The sequence below is a fragment of the Haliotis rufescens genome, unplaced genomic scaffold (assembly GCF_023055435.1).
Source record: "Haliotis rufescens isolate VD_foot unplaced genomic scaffold, xgHalRufe1.0.p SCAF_8, whole genome shotgun sequence".
NCBI classification, from domain to species: Eukaryota; Metazoa; Mollusca; class Gastropoda; order Lepetellida; family Haliotidae; genus Haliotis; species Haliotis rufescens.
In genome coordinates this window covers 2,761,716-2,781,590 of record NW_025964372.1, presented here as the reverse complement: position 1 = coordinate 2,781,590, position 19,875 = coordinate 2,761,716, and the positions used below count along the sequence as shown (strand labels likewise).

At 40.1% G+C, this 19,875-nt stretch overlaps 1 protein-coding gene across 1 annotated transcript; it reads left to right on the top strand.

Moving 5' to 3' along the window:
- The first annotated feature begins 1,347 nt into the window (after window positions 1–1,347).
- Window positions 1,348–17,970, top strand: LOC124144677 (paired box protein Pax-6-like). Its single transcript, XM_046514213.2, has 5 exons — window positions 1,348–1,492; window positions 12,055–12,210; window positions 13,734–13,976; window positions 15,507–15,688; window positions 17,021–17,970. Exons 1-5 carry the CDS (start codon window positions 1,348–1,350, stop codon window positions 17,339–17,341), a joined length of 1,047 nt encoding a protein of 348 aa, XP_046370169.1. The 3' UTR covers window positions 17,342–17,970.
- Window positions 17,971–19,875: the final 1,905 nt, after the last annotated feature.

Here is a 19,875-nt window from a genome sequence, read left to right as displayed (position 1 = left end):
ATTTTCATGTTTATATTTGTAATCATTCACATATTTATCTGATATGTTCAAACATATTACTTAAACAAATTATTTAGTCAATCAAATAAATAGCCGTCAAACTCTCAGTGATTGATTGTAGCTTTAGCAGACAATATTAAACTCGTTTATGTTTGACAGTTTTACCGCCGTTCAATCCACTTGTTATTACAGTGTTCCTGTAGCAGTAATTGGCCGTCCTGCTTAGAATTCACAATTATTGATAAACTGTCACACTACACAAACGCGTGCGAAGGTCATCATCGCCGGATAAATGGTGATCATTAATACTTTTAGCGTCCAGCAGTCAGTCGTATCAGGAAATCTTCAGTTTGGCTGGTTATCTAGCGTGTAAATCCGACATTACTTTGACACGGTCACAGCGGGGGCGTGGCCAGCTTGCATCAGTGGGCGTGGCTAAAGGCGCACCTGTTGATCGCCTCGGCTGCAGGTAGACAAGCAGCGGATAATCGATGAGGGCGAGCGTCTACGTGTATAAAAGTATGATTAATACAATTAAATACTCATATTGTCAATTTGCCGGCAAAGCATTCACACCGTTGAAGTAAGTACTTAGTCATATACCGGACCTTGTTTTTGTAAGACTTGTTCACTGCGCAACTCGCTTATTTAAGAATTCTATTTTTTAAAACGCGATTGTCTTATTTTCATATTATTCCAAAGAACTGTTGGTTAATCGGTTTTGTAGTTTTGTACTGTGCATATTTTCAATCACATCTTTGGTTTAAAGTACGGAGCTTTTCAGAGGTTGATCTGTTGTTAATATGTGCATTTTGAACACTGTTTCAAGATATTCAACTGCCAATGTAATTCACACGCACGTGAAAAAATATAATGTACGTTTTAGTTTCATAATGTCCTTTTTAAATTACCTTTTTTCCATTCATTTCTCTTCGTATTTCTCTCTTTCTCTTTTATTCATAAATATGTTATTATTTATTGTAAAAAAAATATTTATTAAGTCATGTATTTTTAATGTACTCACTGTATATACAGCTGACCAACTTGTTATTACATATTTCGTTATGATAATATTTTTATGAAACGGGTAATGAAAATGTACTATATAACTCACGTTCACCGTGAATATATAGACCGATATTAATTATACATCAGCCGAGTAACTCTAGATTTCTCGATTTATCGATAAAACAATATTATATACTTTATTTATTTTGATGTTAAAGGAATGAAATTATGCAGATGGAATTATTTTATTTCAATGTGTACATGCGTAATGGAATCACGAGCAAGTGGTAATTATTAATTCTATGCGTATTAAGCAAGTGTTGTTTTTCTTCACAGACAATGTCTTTGAACCATTCACCAGCGCCTCCAAACCTCCGCGTCCCCCCACCAAACCCCTTCCTCCCCCTCCCCCCACTGTTCCCCCCACCCCCAGGTGATGCCCGTCACACATTGGCCTCACGTGACTACCTGCAGAGAGTATGGAGTGAGTAGTTTTATTTCTGTTTTTGTTACTAATTTGTTTAATAAACTCCGGGGAAAAGAAAATGTTGATGGTCGCTGAAAATAAAACAAACAAGAAATGGTTATTCGATGGTGATGTATTTCATACGGGTGTCATAGTTGTTTTTTGGACATTAAGTTGGTAGTATTTCGGCCACTGTTTTTATCCTAGCAACGTTTCGATAATGTTTTTAATTTTTGGTCAAATCCAATTGTCAAGTGTATGCTTTCTTTGCCGGCAGTTTATATTGCAAACTAAGTATGACCAAATTGATATACGTGTATTTTTAACTACAATATATAAGTTTTTAACATGGTGTAAAACGAATTCTGAAACAAAGAGACAATTATTTGACTGCGGGGAAAGCAGGGATAAAACCAAAAAAATAAACTAGGTAAAAATTTGCATATGTTGATGCGATTACCACACGGGTAAAAATCAACGGTATTTTTACCATTACGGTAGCGTTACCATAGTTAAAATACTATTGCTATACTATTGTTATAACGGTACAACTACTGCAACGGTATTGCGATAGTTCAGTCAATGCGTCTACCGTTCGACAGTGATTCATTCGCATTATTTAACACGACAAAGCTGATAGTGATTTAAATACACATGCTTTTGATGTAGGCAGAATCGAACACTGGATTCTGCTTTTAGTACAGATGTTTTGTGGATCTACAATTTTTGTCCCTTTTTGTTTACCCGTCCTTCGAGTGTTCATTCAGCAGTACAGCTGATTGCATGTGACGTTGTTGATTTAAGGACGTATACTTCTTATTATTGTTAATGATTTTATGGAGGAATGTATATTAATAAATAATTATAATTATATGATGATATAAAAATCTATCAAATATAGACGCATGTAATTCTTCAATCAATGTATAGTTTGAAGAAAATTATTATCATCATCATCATCAACATTATTAATATTATTATTATTATTATTATTATTATTATTATTATTATTATTATTATTATTATTATTATTGATACTATGAATATTGTGGCTCGGCATCGATTTAACTATTGATATTTAAATGTGTCATAGATGTTAATGCTATTGGACAACCATCCTGCGTCGACAATTCGTTCAATCGTTCACACCCCGGGTAAATAGCGTGCATGGACCCAATATGGCATTATCCTCTCTTGGGCAATACACACGTTTCCCAACGAATGTGACAAAGGAGAAAGGTTGTCTAAAATGTATGTCATAACTGGTTGGGATTTATTACCAGATATTTAGACCCATCGAGAGCCGGGAAAGAATCGGTTTTCAGCAACCCATGCGTGTCGTGAGGGGCGACTAACGGGATCGGGTGGTCAGGCTCGCTGACTTGGTTGATGCATGTCATCGATCCCAATTGCGTGGATCGATGCTCATGATCTCAATCACTGAATTGTCTGGTCCAGACTCGATTATTTACAGACCGCCGTCATATAGCTGGAATATTTCTGAGTGCGGCGTTAAATATCAAAACAACCAACCAACCAGATTTTTTACCGTGTACATTTCAAAAGGTAAGCACGTGCGTTACGTGAATCACTAGCGTGAACTTCCAGCATGGCTAATTTGTGGGTAACTGGTCAATTGAATTGCACAATCATGATTGTGATTTGTGGTGCAGTCCGTATTTTTTAGCTGATTAGTATAAAAAAAACTAGAAGTCCCTTCTTTGTTAGAGCAGACATGGTAGCCTTTAACGGTTCGGTCGTCACGTCGACGGCCCGTTTTTGTTATTATAAACAAGCCACAAAAAGTGAAGCCCTTTCTTTGTGTGCCAAGTTGTGTTATTTCTGGAATGTTGTTGTTAACAATACCGACCTTTATACAAGTTTAGAAACACCGTAGCTGTTATACATACATACGAATCCTGCATTCGCTCACTTCATTAAAGATTCGTGGAACTTTGTACAGTGAAGTCCCGTTAATCCGACATGGTTGGTTGCATATGATTATGTCGGATTAACAAGTATGTCGGATAAACGAAATTAGGTATTCTTAACGTTTGTTAACAAAAATCCGACATCTTCACGATAGATAAGAACGACACGTGTACCTTGTAATAAAATAATTAAAAACGAAATATTCCTAAATAATATCTTTTTATGTCATTTCTTAATAGTGTTCGAGACTCAGCATGTCTTTCAGAGATTTTACAGATGTTAAAGCGTTCGCTTTGATCGAATTCGTGAGGGTAACCTCAAACTCGATACAATCAGGTGTTTGTATTTCCTAATTGACTTAAAATCCACTTTGAGATAACAGCACACGGTACAATACGTATTTGACTCAGGCTCGTAGGTCGCCCTAAATTCTGTTCACTGCCTTTAAAGCAAAAAGAATTCGTCTTGAATTTTGGATCCAAGCACTTTTGTTAGGATCCTTATAGTATTAATTTTCTGTCACTCTTTCAAAAATATTTAAAATATTTTAGCTCCCTAAAATGACGGATATCAGTGTGCACCCGTCGCCACAACGGTAACAATCCTGCCTGTCGGGTATGACGTCACGTATGGAGACGACGCAATAGATATTAGGTGACATGGTCGCATTATTTACGAAGTCAAACGACCATGGCATGATGAAGATGCCGTGTGTCACCATGGTTACATGTATCTGCTTGCTTTCCATTCCGTTTGTTAATAAATTTGCATCTCTTGGTATGCAAATTTAACTTAATATAACTTTGATATTAAAACATGTAAACAGATTTCAGCGTTCCCAGATGACGATAGTTACATAGGAGATTTTAACATTTACGGCGCTCCCGAGTCAGATATGCAATGAAACGTACGCGTGTCCCCTTACACTTTAAACCTTTGCAACAGATGTGTTCAGTTTATTTTCGAAAACATCATTAAAATCACGAACAAATCCTTTGTAACCGACAGCACGAATTTAACGTGTTCCCCGGGACGTGTGCTTTGTAATGATAAGTCATTAGGTTTTTGGTGGTTAATTAAAAATGCAACTTGATAAAACCCAGATAACATTTTATTGGTTTTTTTATTAGTAAAAGTGAATGCAAGCTGAAAAGTGGAATCAAAAAACAAACCCAACATGGCGGTGTCCATTACCTGTCATAGCTGAAGTGATAATAACAGTATTATAATATTTATATATACGGGGCTGCCTTAAACTCGCATATTTCGCTCGTCATTGATATAGGGTTTACTCCATGCCTTATCATAATATCGCAATATATAATAATTTCAGCTAAATGATAGTGTGGTCCCAACCCTTTGAAACTGTACTTTATCAAACGAATTGCGAAGTGTCGAGTGATGGTAAGTTAAATTACCGTTATGCGGGTTGGTTTTAAAGACAATATAAAATCAATAAAGTTTTTTTCCTGGGTTAAATAGATGTAAATGTTTACGACAATGAAACTATCTGTTCTGTGGGTTTTTTCTCCTAATTGACGAAGCGTTCTGGTTGGCTGCGCACGCGCTCGTGTGTTTGCGTTTTGTAAGACTGCACGCAGTGTTATGGACAGGTGGATAAAAAATATCTCTTGATCCGTATTCAATGTGCCATTGTAGATGCTGAGAAAAAGAAACACCATGATAAACCATTTACATCGTATTTCGATTTGCATTTCATGAAGTTGCAAAAGTGAGTTTTGGTATTGTAGCCATGGGAAGGAAACATGATAGCTGACAGTTATTAATTGTAACTATTCAATTATTTTTAAATCAGAACCCTGGGCAGTCTTTACATAAAATAAGGACCAATTTACATTTTTTTAAAACGAGGCGAATGTGTATGTTTTTTTATTTTAAATAAGGACCAATTGAAATTTTGACAGTTGCCATTAATCAACAAATGAGTACAGAGTTTATTGTGTACAATTTAAAAACGAAGCGAATGTGTATGGGTTTTTTTATTTTAACGGGGTATATTTGATCTTGTATATCACATAATTGGCCACCGCAACGCATGTCCTCAATGCCCTAATCATCTTCATATTTGTGAAAAATCTGATGTTTGATTTGTAGTTTATTTGGGGATATATTTCTCGCAAATTTCATTGAACTATCCAAAAGATATTCGTGATCCAAGACGCTTTCCGTTTAGTTTATATAAAGCCTTAATATCCATTTTTCTTTCTGTTCCGACTATTCCGGTATGTCGACGGGTTACACGTATTATGTGGGAGTGTATTCGCGAAGACAAAAAAATGATTTTTAGATCAAATAAATGAATACACACTGGATCCGTCTTAAACTCATATAAATCCGTTAGACATACGTTAACTGTATATATCAATGTACAGAAAACTACGGTTATAACGAACTCAAAGGGACTACTATTTTTAGTTCGTTATAACCGTAGTTCGTTATAAGTACATATACAGCATGACTACAGCAAGTAGTCGGGACCAAAAAGTAAGTTCGTTATATCCGTCAGTTCGTTATAAGCGTGTTCGTTATAACCGTAGTTTACTGTATTTGCATGATAGGGTTTATACATTGTAGTTGTGTGTGTATATGTGGAATTTGTGTCTATTCGTATATATTATGTAAAATATAATTTTTTAAGGTTCTCTCTCTCTCGATCGAAATACTCGTTTGAGTAATAAAATACACATAATTGAAGCACGGGGCAATATATACAATAAACTCGATTCAAGACAACGTTAAGTTGCTGAAAAAGCCGAAACCATGTCACATGGTTAGAAAATTTAATATATTATAGGTTGGATCTTTGAGCAACCATGTGCTTTACAAATACACACGTAATAGGTCGGTAGAATATTATTGGGTCGGTTGAAGCGTACACAATGCATTGTCCATTTATTTGCAATTGACGTCATGAAACCAGAGTGTCATACAAAATCCTTTCCCACACATGTTAACAAACAAATCATGTTTCGAACATTTGCTTGTCCTATCTGCGCAAATAATAACCCATTGTGGCTTTAAGCGTCTCGTGAGAATGGAGCACCTCTTCCTACTGTTGAGCATGCGTCGACAACAGGTGCAGACCAGTCAATACCGACACGCGATGAACCCTTTTGAACCAACTTATCAGATATATAACATGTGACAATCAAATATACTTAATTAACGCTTATCTTGTGTTAACAGACCCATTTTGCGATCGGTGATTACAAAGCGCTACGTGGGATGACGGGCGTCATTGTCACACTCTGATTGGCTAACATCAATTATAACGTGTCCTGATTGGCTTGAAGTTGAGAATCGGTAAAGCGTTCATCATTTTCCGTTGGGGCGGTGACAGGAATCACTGCTAGCGGAAGCTTCAGGCTTTAGACATTTGAAGATAAATTTGCAGATTGTGGGTAATTATATTTCGTATCGGTGGATCTTGCGAGCGATATGTTTAATATACGTCTATTGATTTCATACATAACAACGAAGAGGGCTGTGTGCGCGGACAAAGGCGATAGCTCAATGACATATGGTTATAATAAATCGACGACAATTTCAATAACTAGCTATTACTATTACGACATATGGGATCAATATGTGTATACGAAGTGGATTAATGTTGTTCATATCTATACAATTGGATCGAGTTCCTGTTAGACTAAAATGGATATTTGTGATAAAATATTCATTATATTTCGTCCATTGTTGCTAAAAGCTTATAAACACATGCGTCACTGACAAACAATCACAAACTAGATGCATCATTTTTTGCATCCATTAGGGCTGAGAGATTGGGGTTGGTGTTTTCAAATTAAATACCACAACAAAATAGTACTCGCGACTTATCTAAGGATAAAATGTTGGTCTAGAAACAGCTGTTTAACACAGAAAAGGGTATTTGTTCGAGACTATCACCTGATAATCTTAACATGAAAATAATTATTATCGCGAAACCACTTACAAATTATTCTGGTTCTGAGGTGGACAGATGGATGTTTAGGCCATTTTGTATTTTGTTTAGGATGGTGTATTATATTTATAAATACCTGAGAGTTCTATATAAATATTTATAAATACCTGAGAGTTCTATATAAATATTTATAAATACTTAAACGTGAGAGTTCAAGTTGTGGTTTAACGGAAGTGAGTGAGTATGGTTTTGGGCCGCTTTTAGCAATATTCCAGCAATATCACGGCGGGGGACACCAGAAATGGGCTTCACACATTGTACCCATGTGGGAATCGAACCCGGGTATTCGGCGTGACGAGCTACACTACTGTGTGTGAATCGTCATGTAGAGTGGCGTGAACTAATACTGGCAAATTTTGAAAAAACGAAACTGTAAATATATATAATAACCCCAGCGACTCGTTATAGGTCAGTAAATAAAAATTATGTATTCCTATATGTAAGTTATATTCTCTGCTAACATATAGGCGCGCATGTTTTTATTTACTGCCAATAATGAGTTCCTATAATTAACCATATACTCACTAAACAGATTGAATCGGCCGCTTCTTGTCAATTTCAGTGACTTGTTTCGATTACAAAGTGTAATCAAAGTCCATCAGCACACGTGATTGACAGCAGCGCGATAAACACTCGCCCGCACATCGGAAGCACGTGCGCAATGTAACAGGAGGTCCCATGACAACGGGTATATGTTACGGGAATATATAGGTTCAAAGTCTCTGGTTACAGTCAATATGTAAATTGACTGGAATTTCCACTTAGGTAATTTACAAAACGCCCAAATATTTCAGTCATTTTGCAGTTAGCTTACCACTTATTATATTTGATGACGAATTCCAGACATGTGCACGCTCTATTTTATCACTCAGTGACTGAAAATGGCAGTATTGAGAGACAACGACGGTCAGTCTATTCATGGTATATGTTTTTATTTCTTTTACTTCTAATCCATACATAATTAGTCTATTGGGATATTTTGTAAGCCCTTTTGAAATTCATAATAACCTTTAGTCAATCTGACGGGAAGATAACTTATATATTATATATATTTATAACATTTGAAATTCGGATATCAAACCGATGTTCTTATTTCTTTATGATAAAACGGTATGTGTTACAATGTGTAGTATATATAAGACAATAAAGATGCCCAAATATTTTTGTATAAGAAAACAAAAAGTTTTAATATTTGTGATTAAAAAACGTTCAGTATTAATATATTGCCATCAATCATTACGGAAACGTAATTATGTGGTTTAAAAGAATATTTTCCTCTGCGAAAAGTGACTCTTTTAAAACAAATGCACGTGACAATATCTGTGACATGATTGTTTTTATATTTTTGTTTGTTTCTTGTTTTACGCTGCACTCAGCAATATTCCAGCTATATGACAGCGGTCTGCAAATATTCGATTCTGGACCAGACAATCCAGTGATTTACATCATGAGCATCTATCCACGCGCAATTGGGATCGATGACATGCATCAACCAAGTCAGCGAGCCTGACCACCCGATCCCGTTAGTCGCCTTTTACGACATACATAGTCGCATTTTACGGCATGGGTTGCTGAAGACCTATTCTACCCCGGGTCTTCACGGGTCCTGTGACATATGAGCCGAAAAAACATCACCTATAGAATTCCACGTGCTGTAACAACCGTCACATCTGTTTCGTATTAGAATTTAATTTAAGTGTTATAAAATTCTGTTCTTTGGGTTATAGAAAAGAATAAGCTAATTATTATATTTCCGGGTAATATTTCTGTAGCAGGGCGTGGAGTCATCCCACAGATGACATCCTTACCTTGTCAACATGCTGACGGGGTTAACCTCTTTGGTTATGTGGACAAGGCGTCCGACCTCGGATCAGAAGGTCCGTGGTTCGAATCCCATCACGGGACTCGGAAATGTTATGGCCGCTACATGTCAAAATTGTCATTGAAACCATTACTTAATTATTATTACAACCAAGAGAATTATGTGCATAGCTTATTTCAAGAAAACCTTTTTTAGTTCCGGGACCGTTCTGGAGGATAATTGTGATCATTCTGTATTTGTTGCTTCTTGGCAAAGGGGTAATTATATAGGGTATGAAGCGGAATATAGTCTAACTACTTAGAACATGCATAAAGAACTTCCGCAGTTGCAGGAACCGTGCCATCCTCCCTTTTCAAACATGACTTTCCGCATCAGTTTCGTGTTGAGCACGCAACGACGAAAATCAATACGGCTAGTGATCCGACAAGTTACACAAAGCACAAAACTGATCAGGGGAGAATAGAACACATTGTTTATTGTCTGGGGTAAGTGTTCACTCAACAAATACGCCAAAGGTTGTTGGAAAACAGGGCACTGTTTATGCTAGTGTGTGCGTCTTATTATTTTCAGAGCAAATTATGTATCGGAAATCGCTTAAACGACCACTAAGCCCTCTGTATCATTATCGTAAGTGTTCTTCGCGCGCGTCGCGACGACAAACTCCCAGTCTTTTCTCAAACCTGATTATCACGTTCCAAGTCAACTCGATCAGATATTGCTGTGTAATCTCGGCGTTTTCCCCGGCCTTACGAACGCAAATCTAAACACCTGTTAATGCTTGTATTGTCACTATATTAATTCACTTAAAACAAACCGTTCCGACAGGTGGCGGCGCGTGCCGAGAAGGGGATTTGGCTCGTGCGCAGCGCGTGGGGGGCGCGTGACTTCGTCCGGGGGGAGGTGGGTAGATGGAAATATGCGAGGGGTAACGAGCCCACCCAACAACCTATTTGACCCCGGGCGTGGGAGCACCCGGGTGTGGCGCTGACGGTCTCTGTGATCATAAACCGCAGTAGTGCGAACAATGACGACACATTGTATATAATACCTTTGATATAATCTGAAGCATGTGGAATGTGTTTGCCCATATCGAACGTATGAATAAAAATAACAATAATTATCCAAAAACAAATCAACAACTTTCAATAGTTTTTACTAAAAACTGCAGGCGTTATTGTCGCTTATGCACATATTTCCAAAACTATCACTTTCTAATTTTTTTTTTTTTTTAAAAAGGAATAAAATAAACTGTTTCCCAGAGCACAGCTGCGTCAGAAACCGCAATTATAATTCGTGTAGTGCAAGAGAAGTAGCCATATTTCCATCAGTGGGCAACATGTGTGAACTAATGGCAAACTGGTGATCACTGGTATAGTTCGAACAGCGCTCCTTTACAAATATCATAGATAGAGTATAAATTAGAATTACATTAAAACGTGACAGTCATTGCACTTTCAAAAAAACCCATTTGAATTAACTGGTTCCATACATCACATGATCCGATCACTTTTAATCACGTTTCTAAACAGTTGACAAGTTACGGCTTATTAAGCTTTCGAATAGGTTTCAAAACACAGTTGGTATTTCAAAGCAAGCGTGCCATTCTAGGATTAATTGCGTGGAACAGAAAATGGGAGATTTTAAAACAACCGCACTTAAAAGCACTTTAACTTTTTAAATATTCTATTTTTTTTCATAAATTAATTAAATTAAAATCATATATGTATTTGTAGGCACTCGTAACGTATTGACGGGTATTCCAATCGTGACATTTTATGCTCAGATTAACCCCATCTTCCCGTTTAATTAAAAAACCCTTATTACCACATATGACAGATAATTAAGGCTTGTATTTTGAATACATTTGCCACAATTAATGAATTCGAAAACATAACTTTTTATGCAATTGAAAATTGAAGGAACTGTTGTTAGATTTGATTATGTCTATTAAACCACCACCCATTCGTGCAACAGTGTGCAAAACGTTACCTGTAATTGGGTAATTTGGGGTAAAATTAAATTTGTTCCATAGAAACTGTAAGATATAAATATGCAACTACGTGGCCCCTGCCATGTTGAAGTGTTGTAAATTGGGCTGAAAAAGCATGCTTAAAGTCACGATTTGGATATATTAGAAATTATTATGTGGAATCTGTTATAAAATATTTGATTTTTTTCTTGTAAACTGATCAAAAACTGAATTCTGCAATCGTATCTGAATGATTTCATTAAAATACAAATTGTCTTCTATCTTTATGAACGAAATAGCTACGCGATCGTCATGAAGATCCCGCAAACCAGCCAATACTGGTGGATCCTTATCCCACGTTTTTTAATGTTTAGAACCCCTACGCCCACCTCATCTAGGGCCTCGACTCTTAGGCCATCTATATGTCTTTTATTGTGTGTTTCTCATCTCCAAACTCAACCAGCAAGAGAGTGGGCGGGCGAAATAAAAAAAAAATAATAATATTTCACTAATTATGAAACTTTTTTGTTGACATTTTAAAGTTGAAAACACCCGTTGCCAGTCTTTAAAATAATACATGGCGTACATGGAGTCCCTTTGCTTCGGATATGAATTTTTAATAAACATAGCTTAATAAAAATCAAGCTGACCTGGGTTTTTTTATGAACGTGCAATGGTATTTTTTTTTCATATGGGGGCATAATTTTCCACAGTGGCGGGGAAAATTGAGATACGAAAATTTTATTTTTTTACGTCGGAATGTGTCAAGGTGTGTTTGAGAAGAGAAATCAATAAACCACGGACATCCTAATGTCAAGGTTATCCCTTTTTCCAGGAGCTTTCCTCGCTCAACACCTCTCTCTCTCCATTCTCAGGTCGTCTGTATGATCCCTTCACGTTCAGATGTAACAGCATCGGTGGAAGCAAGCCCAAGGTGGCGACGCCTGGTGTCGTGTCCAAGATCGAGGACCTCAAGAGGAACAACCCCACAATGTTTGCATGGGAAATCCGAGACAGACTGTTAGCGGAAGGTGAGCTAAATGGACCCGACTTTTTTGTAGCGTAACAACGAACTAAGGGTGCTCGACTGTATTTCGTGATATTACTGTTTGTTATTCCTACTATACTGAACAAAAAAGTTTGGGATGATGGATATTTTGGGGATATTTTTAAGACATTGTGTGTTCAGTCTTCACTGCAAAAAATATCCCCCAAAACATTCATGATCCCTTACTTTCTTTGTTCAGTATACAACCTTTCGCGAACTATGACCGACCAATGAAATAACCAACAGGAAGTCGACGTTAGCCACTTAGAAAGCAGCTTTCTTAAGCTTTGGGTACCAGTTTCAAAGTTGTGACTTCCATACCAGACTATGCTTTTTAAATTATTTTGAATCGGTCATACAGCCCGTAACAGTTGTTTGTGTTAAACTTTAGAGGTTGCATGGTTAGAAAACACATTCCGCCAACAATGTAATATAACAATATGAATATATATTTTATATTTTTTATAACGTGTTTGAATCCTTATCTATTATGTAGTTATCCGATTTTCGATCACGAACGTTGATACTTCTAAATTTCGTTTATCCGACATACTCGTTAATCCGACACAATCATATGCAACCATCGATGTCGGATTAACGGGACTTGACTGTATATGACGGCTGCTTGTAGATAATGAAGACTGGGCCCAAATAAACCAGTGATTGGAAAGTTTGTTTGTTTGCTGCTTAACGCCGCTCTCAGAAATATTCCAGCTGTATGACGGCGGTCTGTAAATGATCGAGCCTGGAACAGACAATCCAGTGATTGATATCATGAGCATCGGCCCACGCAATTGGGATACAATGACATGCATCAACCAAGTCAGCGAGCCTGACCAACCGAGTCGCCTTTAACGACAAGCATAGTCGCCTTTTACGGCAAGCATGGGTTGCTGAAGACCTATTCTACCCCGTGATTGAATGGAAAGTAAATCAGTTGTTTACGAAAGGCTGCATAAGAAATGTCCTCGGGTTTCAGAAATTTCAAATTCGTTCGCGAGACATGCTAGTTGTTCTGGAATATGCTGTGTTGTGGGTCCAAGCAAATTTCAATGGCTCCTCTATTCACAGAAATTGTTCGGCTTGAATGACTGGATATCAAAATAATTTCTCAAACAACCTGGTGTCGGCGTAAAAGACACTGTCATGTATTCTTATAGAAGACATTGTCATATATTCTTACAGAAATCACGACCCGTGAAGATCCGGGGTAGAATAGGTCTTCAGCAATCCATGCTTGTCGTAAGAGGTGACAATGCTTGTCGTAAGAGGCAACTAACGGGATCGGGTGGTCAGGCTCGCAGACTTGGTCGATGCATGTCATCGTATCCCAATTGAGTGGATCGATGTTCATGATAACAATCACTGAATTGTCTCGTCCAGACTCGATTATTTACAGAATAGCAGCAATATTGCTGAGTACGGCGTTAAACAACAAACAAACAAACAAACATTAAACACCGTTATATATTCCTATATAACGCATTGGTATATATTCTTGCTCAGGCGTGTGCACGCAGTCCAACCTCCCCAGCGTCAGCTCAATCAACCGTATCCTCCGGAACAGAGCAGCAGAACGCGCAGCCGCAGAGTACGCTAAGATGGCGACGCACGTGCTGCAGCCTCTTTATCATCCTTTATGGGGACCAGCAGTGGCGCCGCCTACAAGCCTTCATCAGAGTAGTCGCCCCTTTGTCAAACCCCAAGACCCTTGGATTATGGAGAGAGATTGTGAATCTTCAGACGAAGGTTAGTGTTGCTACTGAAATATGTCAAAAATATTGTAATTTCATTTTTCAAGTCTGCTTTACTTCTATAGTAACGTTATGATTTTTTTTTAAATAACTAAGCATTCAACAGCTATTACCTGTACGTGTGTGCACAGTTTGGCCTTAGAGCAGCAATAAAAAAAATAAAAATGACTAGCTTAGCCAGCTCCTTTTCCGAGTACCGGAAGCTAAACACACCACCCCCAGTTTCGCACCAAATGTCACCTACTTGAAAATAGCTGTGGTCACATTCAGCATAAGTCATCATGTTGAAAAAGACAGTACTAAATATAGAAAAACATGGTCAGTTTTAATAACTGGATGGATGTACATTTGAAAGACATAAAAATCTTACAGAATATCCTCCAATCACAGCCTGCAGATATCTCTCGATCTGCACTGAAGGCTCCCTACGAAAACCGCACTCTCCAAACTGGTACTGATTTGGTGTAGTAGAACCTTTAGATGACTTCGCGCCACGATTGTCTCAAGTTCCACATTTCATCGCCATCGAGTGATACTTAAAGGCTTACAGACCTAAAGCAACACGTGACTAGAAACACACGATACCAGATTTAGAACGTACAGTTAGTACGTATATGCAGAAAAACACGTGAAACTATAAATATTACGATACTCTTAACATCGATCTGGGATTAAGCAGGGCTTGGAATTAGCGGTCGATGACGACCTTTAAAAGAACAGAACCGCCTCCGTGGTGTAGTGGACAGAGCGTGTGCCCGGAGACCGCCTCCGTGGTGTAGTGGATAGAGCGTCTGCCCGGAGACCGCCTTTGTTGTGTAGTGGATAGACCGTCTGCCCGGAGACCGCCTTTGTTGTGTAGTGGATAGAGCGTCTGCCCGGAGACCGCCTTTGTTGTGTAGTGGATAGAGCATCTGCCTAGAGACCGCCTCCGTGGTGTCGTTGATAGAGCGTCTGCCTGGAGACCGCCTCCGTTGTGTAGTGGATAGAGCGTCTGCCTAGAAACCGCCTCCGTGGTGTAGTGGATAGAGCGTGTGTCCGGAGATCGCCTCCATGGTGAAGTGGATAGAGCGCCTGCCTAGAAACCGCCTCCGTGGTGTAGTGGATAGAGCGTCTGCCTAGAAACCGCCTCCGTGGTGTAGTGGATAGAGCGTGTGTCCGGAGATCGCCTCCATGGTGTAGTGGATAGAGCGCCTGCCCGGAGACCGCCTCCGTCGTCTAGTGAATAGAGCGTCTGCCTAGAGACCGCCTCAGTGGTCGATTATAAGAGCGTCTGCCTGGAGAGCGGCAGGTCGGTGGTTTGATCCCCGCTCCGTCCTACCAAAGAACGTACAAATGGTACTTGTTGTTTCCCTGCCTAGCGCTGGGCATCAGATAGAGAAACCAAACAGGTCGGCTAGTGGTTAAAACGTTCGCTGGTCACGCCGAACACCCGGGTTCGATTGTGTGAACCCATTTCTGGTGTCCCCCGCCGTGATATTGCTGGAATATTGCTAAACCACACTCACTCACTCACTCAATCTTTCAGATCCACTCGGCAGCAGCCCCGACAGTTCCGACCATCACCAGAAGCTGAGGAGGAACAGGACGACTTTCACACAGGAACAGCTGGAGGTGCTGGAGAAGGAGTTCCACAGGACTCACTACCCCGGGGTCGCCACCCGGGAAGACCTCGCTTCCAAAACTAACCTTTCGGAGGCCAGAGTGCAGGTGAGACACAACCCATGCCCAGCAAACAACAACAATAACCATAATCATAACAAATGTATGCTACAAGCAGAGTCCATTGTATGATTCCGACTGTACCATGTAGTTATGAATGACGATCAAATAGTGACGGTATACGTACCAGGGTCCGTGAAACGGTGATTGTATCCAGACCTACCGGTGACACGCGTCACAAACACATGCACAGGCATGTCAACTGTTCGCCTGAAAAACACGGAGGCACACGGTACAGGTCAAAACAGAGAATTGCTTCGGACATAATTTTTGTCACTGATACGTTTCATTTGGAAATGTCACGTCTATCATAAAACTTTTTGAAAGCTCTATTAAGGATTTGAAAGTGGTAATCCTGAATAAAATCTTTTGAGCAAGAATCGTATGACGCTCTTGAAATCTTTGTAGAATAAACATGCTCGATTGGACCTCAAAAGTTGTGAAATGTAAACACCAAAGGATGGGCTTCTGAAACCCCGTCTCAGCGAGTCTGTTTGTAGTTGAATGCCTCATTCAGTAATACTCCATCGATATGACGACGGCCCGTAAATAATCGAGTCTGGACTAGACAATCCAGTGACTGACATTATCAGCACTTGTCCACACCGTCGGTGCGCTGGGGAACATTTCTACCCAGTCCTCAAGGGGACTGCCTCAGAGAAATGATATAATTGACTGCTCACTTTAAGTGGGGTGACCCCGAGTGATGTATGCGTGTTTGAACCTTTAGAGCGTCGGGTGGTCAGGCTCGGCGACTTGTACGTCATCGTGCTTCGTTGGTGTGGAGACCGCCTCCGTGGTCTAGTGGTAGAGCGTCCGCCCGGAGAGCGGAAGGTCCGGGGTTCGATCCCCTGCCGCGTCATACCAAAAGTCGTTAAAAGATGGTACTTGTTGTCACCCTGTCTGGCGCTCGGCATTAAGGGGCTTAAACAAGGATTGGTCGGCTCGGAGTCAGTATACTGTGTCTGAGTGGGGTACTCATGTTAAACTGCGGCATGGTATCTCAGTGGCCTAGCACTATAAATCGGCATCAGTCCGGACTAGTACAAGCAGCCACACACACACACATACGTGCATGCACGTCGCTATATAAGTGCAATAATCTTGGACGCGACGTTAAACCCAATTTCACCTCACCTCGTTGGCGCCGATTAACTCGTTTGTATGGACGGTACTTAAATATTAAATGATTTCCGCACTATCAAGAAGCATATATTATGTTCCTGAATCACACGCAAGGAATTCCATAGATCATTGAAGAAAAGGCGATTGATTATAATCTGAATAATCACTGCAATCTGAAATATCATTATTTTTCAGGTGTGGTTTTCCAACAGACGGGCGAAATGGCGACGTCACCAGCGTCTGAAGCTCCTCCACACATCATCTCCCTTCGTCTTCCGCTACCCCACGCTTCCTGTCCCCACACACACACCGATGGAGACATTCCGACTGTTGCCAGGGTTACCACCCACGTCACTGGCCAGCACGAGTGACCTCAGCCGTCTGACCTCTCAACGTGAGGCCTTGACGCCGCCCACACCACGCCTCTCCCTGGGCAGTGAACATTCTGCCTTCCAGCCTCTTGACAAATCCCCGGGGTCGGAACCAACCACACCCAAATCCCCTCCCCCCTCATGACTGGCACGTGAGACAATTATGCCGTTATAGGATGTTTCTGCGTTTGGAGAACAGCTTTCAAAGAGAATGATTACCACCACGTGTTTACCGATCGATGATGGAGAAAAAAATATTTCATTGGTCATCAGGTATTCTCGCGTTTCTGAACCCCTCTCCGGATAACCAAGGCTTGTGGGCAAGCGAGGTCAACTTATAGGGTGGACAATATGACCTAGTGGGAATAGGGATGCCAACCCCATTTTGGATGCCCCTGTTGTTCCGGATGCCGCAGTGCAGTACGCCGGATGCCATGAAATGTTTCTCTGGTTCTCGGATGCCAATACTTCAATGTTGAAATATATTTTTCATCTTTTATTCTTATAAAGAGTGTCATATGAATAAAAAAGTTAGCTCCAAGCTCACGAGCACGCATGGTGAAGCATTCAGTATGAAATCTCAGTCTAAGTTACTTGTCCCGACAGGGGCGTGTTGCAATAGGCCCCCAGGTACATTGTCTTGTCACACGAAGCGTCTAAATAGAAAGGGTTGGCTGGTTTGTTGTTTTACGCCGCACTCAGCAATATTCCAGCTATATGACGGCGGTCTGTAAATAATCGAATATGGACCGGACAATCCAGTGAATGACATCATGAGCATCGATTTAAGCAATTTGGATCGATGACATGCTTCAACCAAGTCAGCGAGCCTGACCACCCGACCTCGTCAGTCGCCTCTTACGACAAGCATAGTCGCCTCATATGACAAGCACAGTCGCCTCTTACGACAAGCATAGTCGCCTTTTACGGCAAGCATGGGCTGCTGAAGACCTATTCTATCCCGGATCTTCACGGGTTAAATAGGCAGGGAGTAGTCTCGGCTTGATATATAGCGTGTCAACGTAGATCGATCGTTGCTCATAATGTTGATCACTGGTTTGTCTGGCCCAGATTAAATGGTAACGTTAACAGGCCGCTGTCATAGAAATCTGCTTGGACCCACAACACACTTTATTCCATAAAAACTAGCATGTCCCGCGAACGAAATTGTTTTCTGAAACCCGAGGACTTCTCTTATACAGCATTTCTTGAACAACTGATTTACTTTCCATTCACAGGCAGAATATGTCTTCAGCAAGCTTTGTTGCCGTGAAAGGCGACAATGCTTGTCGTAAAAGGCGACTATGCTTGTCGTAAGAGGCGACTACGGGATCGGGTGGTCAGGCTCCCTGACTTGGTTGACGATGGCATCGTATCCCAACTGCGTGGTCGATGCTCATGTTATCAATCACTGGGTTGTCTGTTCCAGGCTCGATCATTTACAGACCGCCGTCATACAGCTGGAATACCGCTAAGTGCGGCGTAAAACAACGATCAAACAGGATCTAGCTGACTCCCAGAATCCCAGTACTTGCATCTGTTGGTTGATGTGGCGTTAAACAATAAATACTCATTCAGCACATGCGTCTCCCTCAGGAAGTCTGGCGGAGACATTCTAGGGGATAATTACTTTGTATGATCCTGATAAGGAAACAGTGCAAAACAGTAAAGAGTCGACAATAACTATGGCAAAAAGAAGAAAAAGACACGTGACCACATCACGTTCAAATGTAGTATGAGGAGTTATCTCCCATGAAGAGAATCCACGAGAAAGAAATTTCATTTGCAGTCTTGGCAAAACACAAGCACAAGTCACAAATGGACTTATTTATTTTAACATCATCAACATGCGTTCGCCTGAAGACGATTGTACAGACGCATCTCCACTTATTGTAAATGTTGTACATCTAGTCAATGAATGGTTTAAAATATGATGTCTCTGTATATATTTACAAAGTACAATAAAGTAAATTCTCTTCATCACTTTGCAGTCTGAAGTCTGTGGAAACTACAGTCTTTCGCAACTTTGTCACTTGTCTGGCAGAGCTTAAGGGCGTACGGTAGCCAAGCAGGTAGAGCGTTCGCTCCTCATGCTGAAAGCTGATACCCCACATGGTACAATGTGTAAAGACAGTTGTGGCTGCAAAACGCGGCGTAAACAATACTCAAGCAGTGGTTTGAGTTTGAGCTGTGGTTTGTGTTAGAGCTGTAGTTTGAGTTTGTTCCGTATGTTAGCCAAGCGGTCTTTACTCAATACTCAAGCAGTGCTTTGCGTATGATCTGTGGTTTGAGTTTGGGCAGTGGTTTGAGTTTGATCTGTGGTTTGAGTTTGGGCAGTGGTTTGAGTTTGATCTGTGGTTTGAGTTTGAGCAGTGGTTTGAGTTTGATCTGTGGTTTGAGTTAGAGCAGTGGTTTGAGTTTGACCTGTGGTTTAAGTTTAAGCAGTGATTGGAACCCAGATGACATCGGTTCGGCTGTCAAATCTATTAATTATGTCGGCACTTTGGAAGGTTTTCTCAGGAAATCGCAAATATTACCATACAAGACATACGACACAAGCATTTACGAAGAGAAGGGCGTCTCTCTTGTCAATACTATCATTGTGAATTTCTATTTTTTAATGTAGAAAAGGAAATTGTGTTGATTATATAACCGCGACGGACCTAGCACCTATGTAAT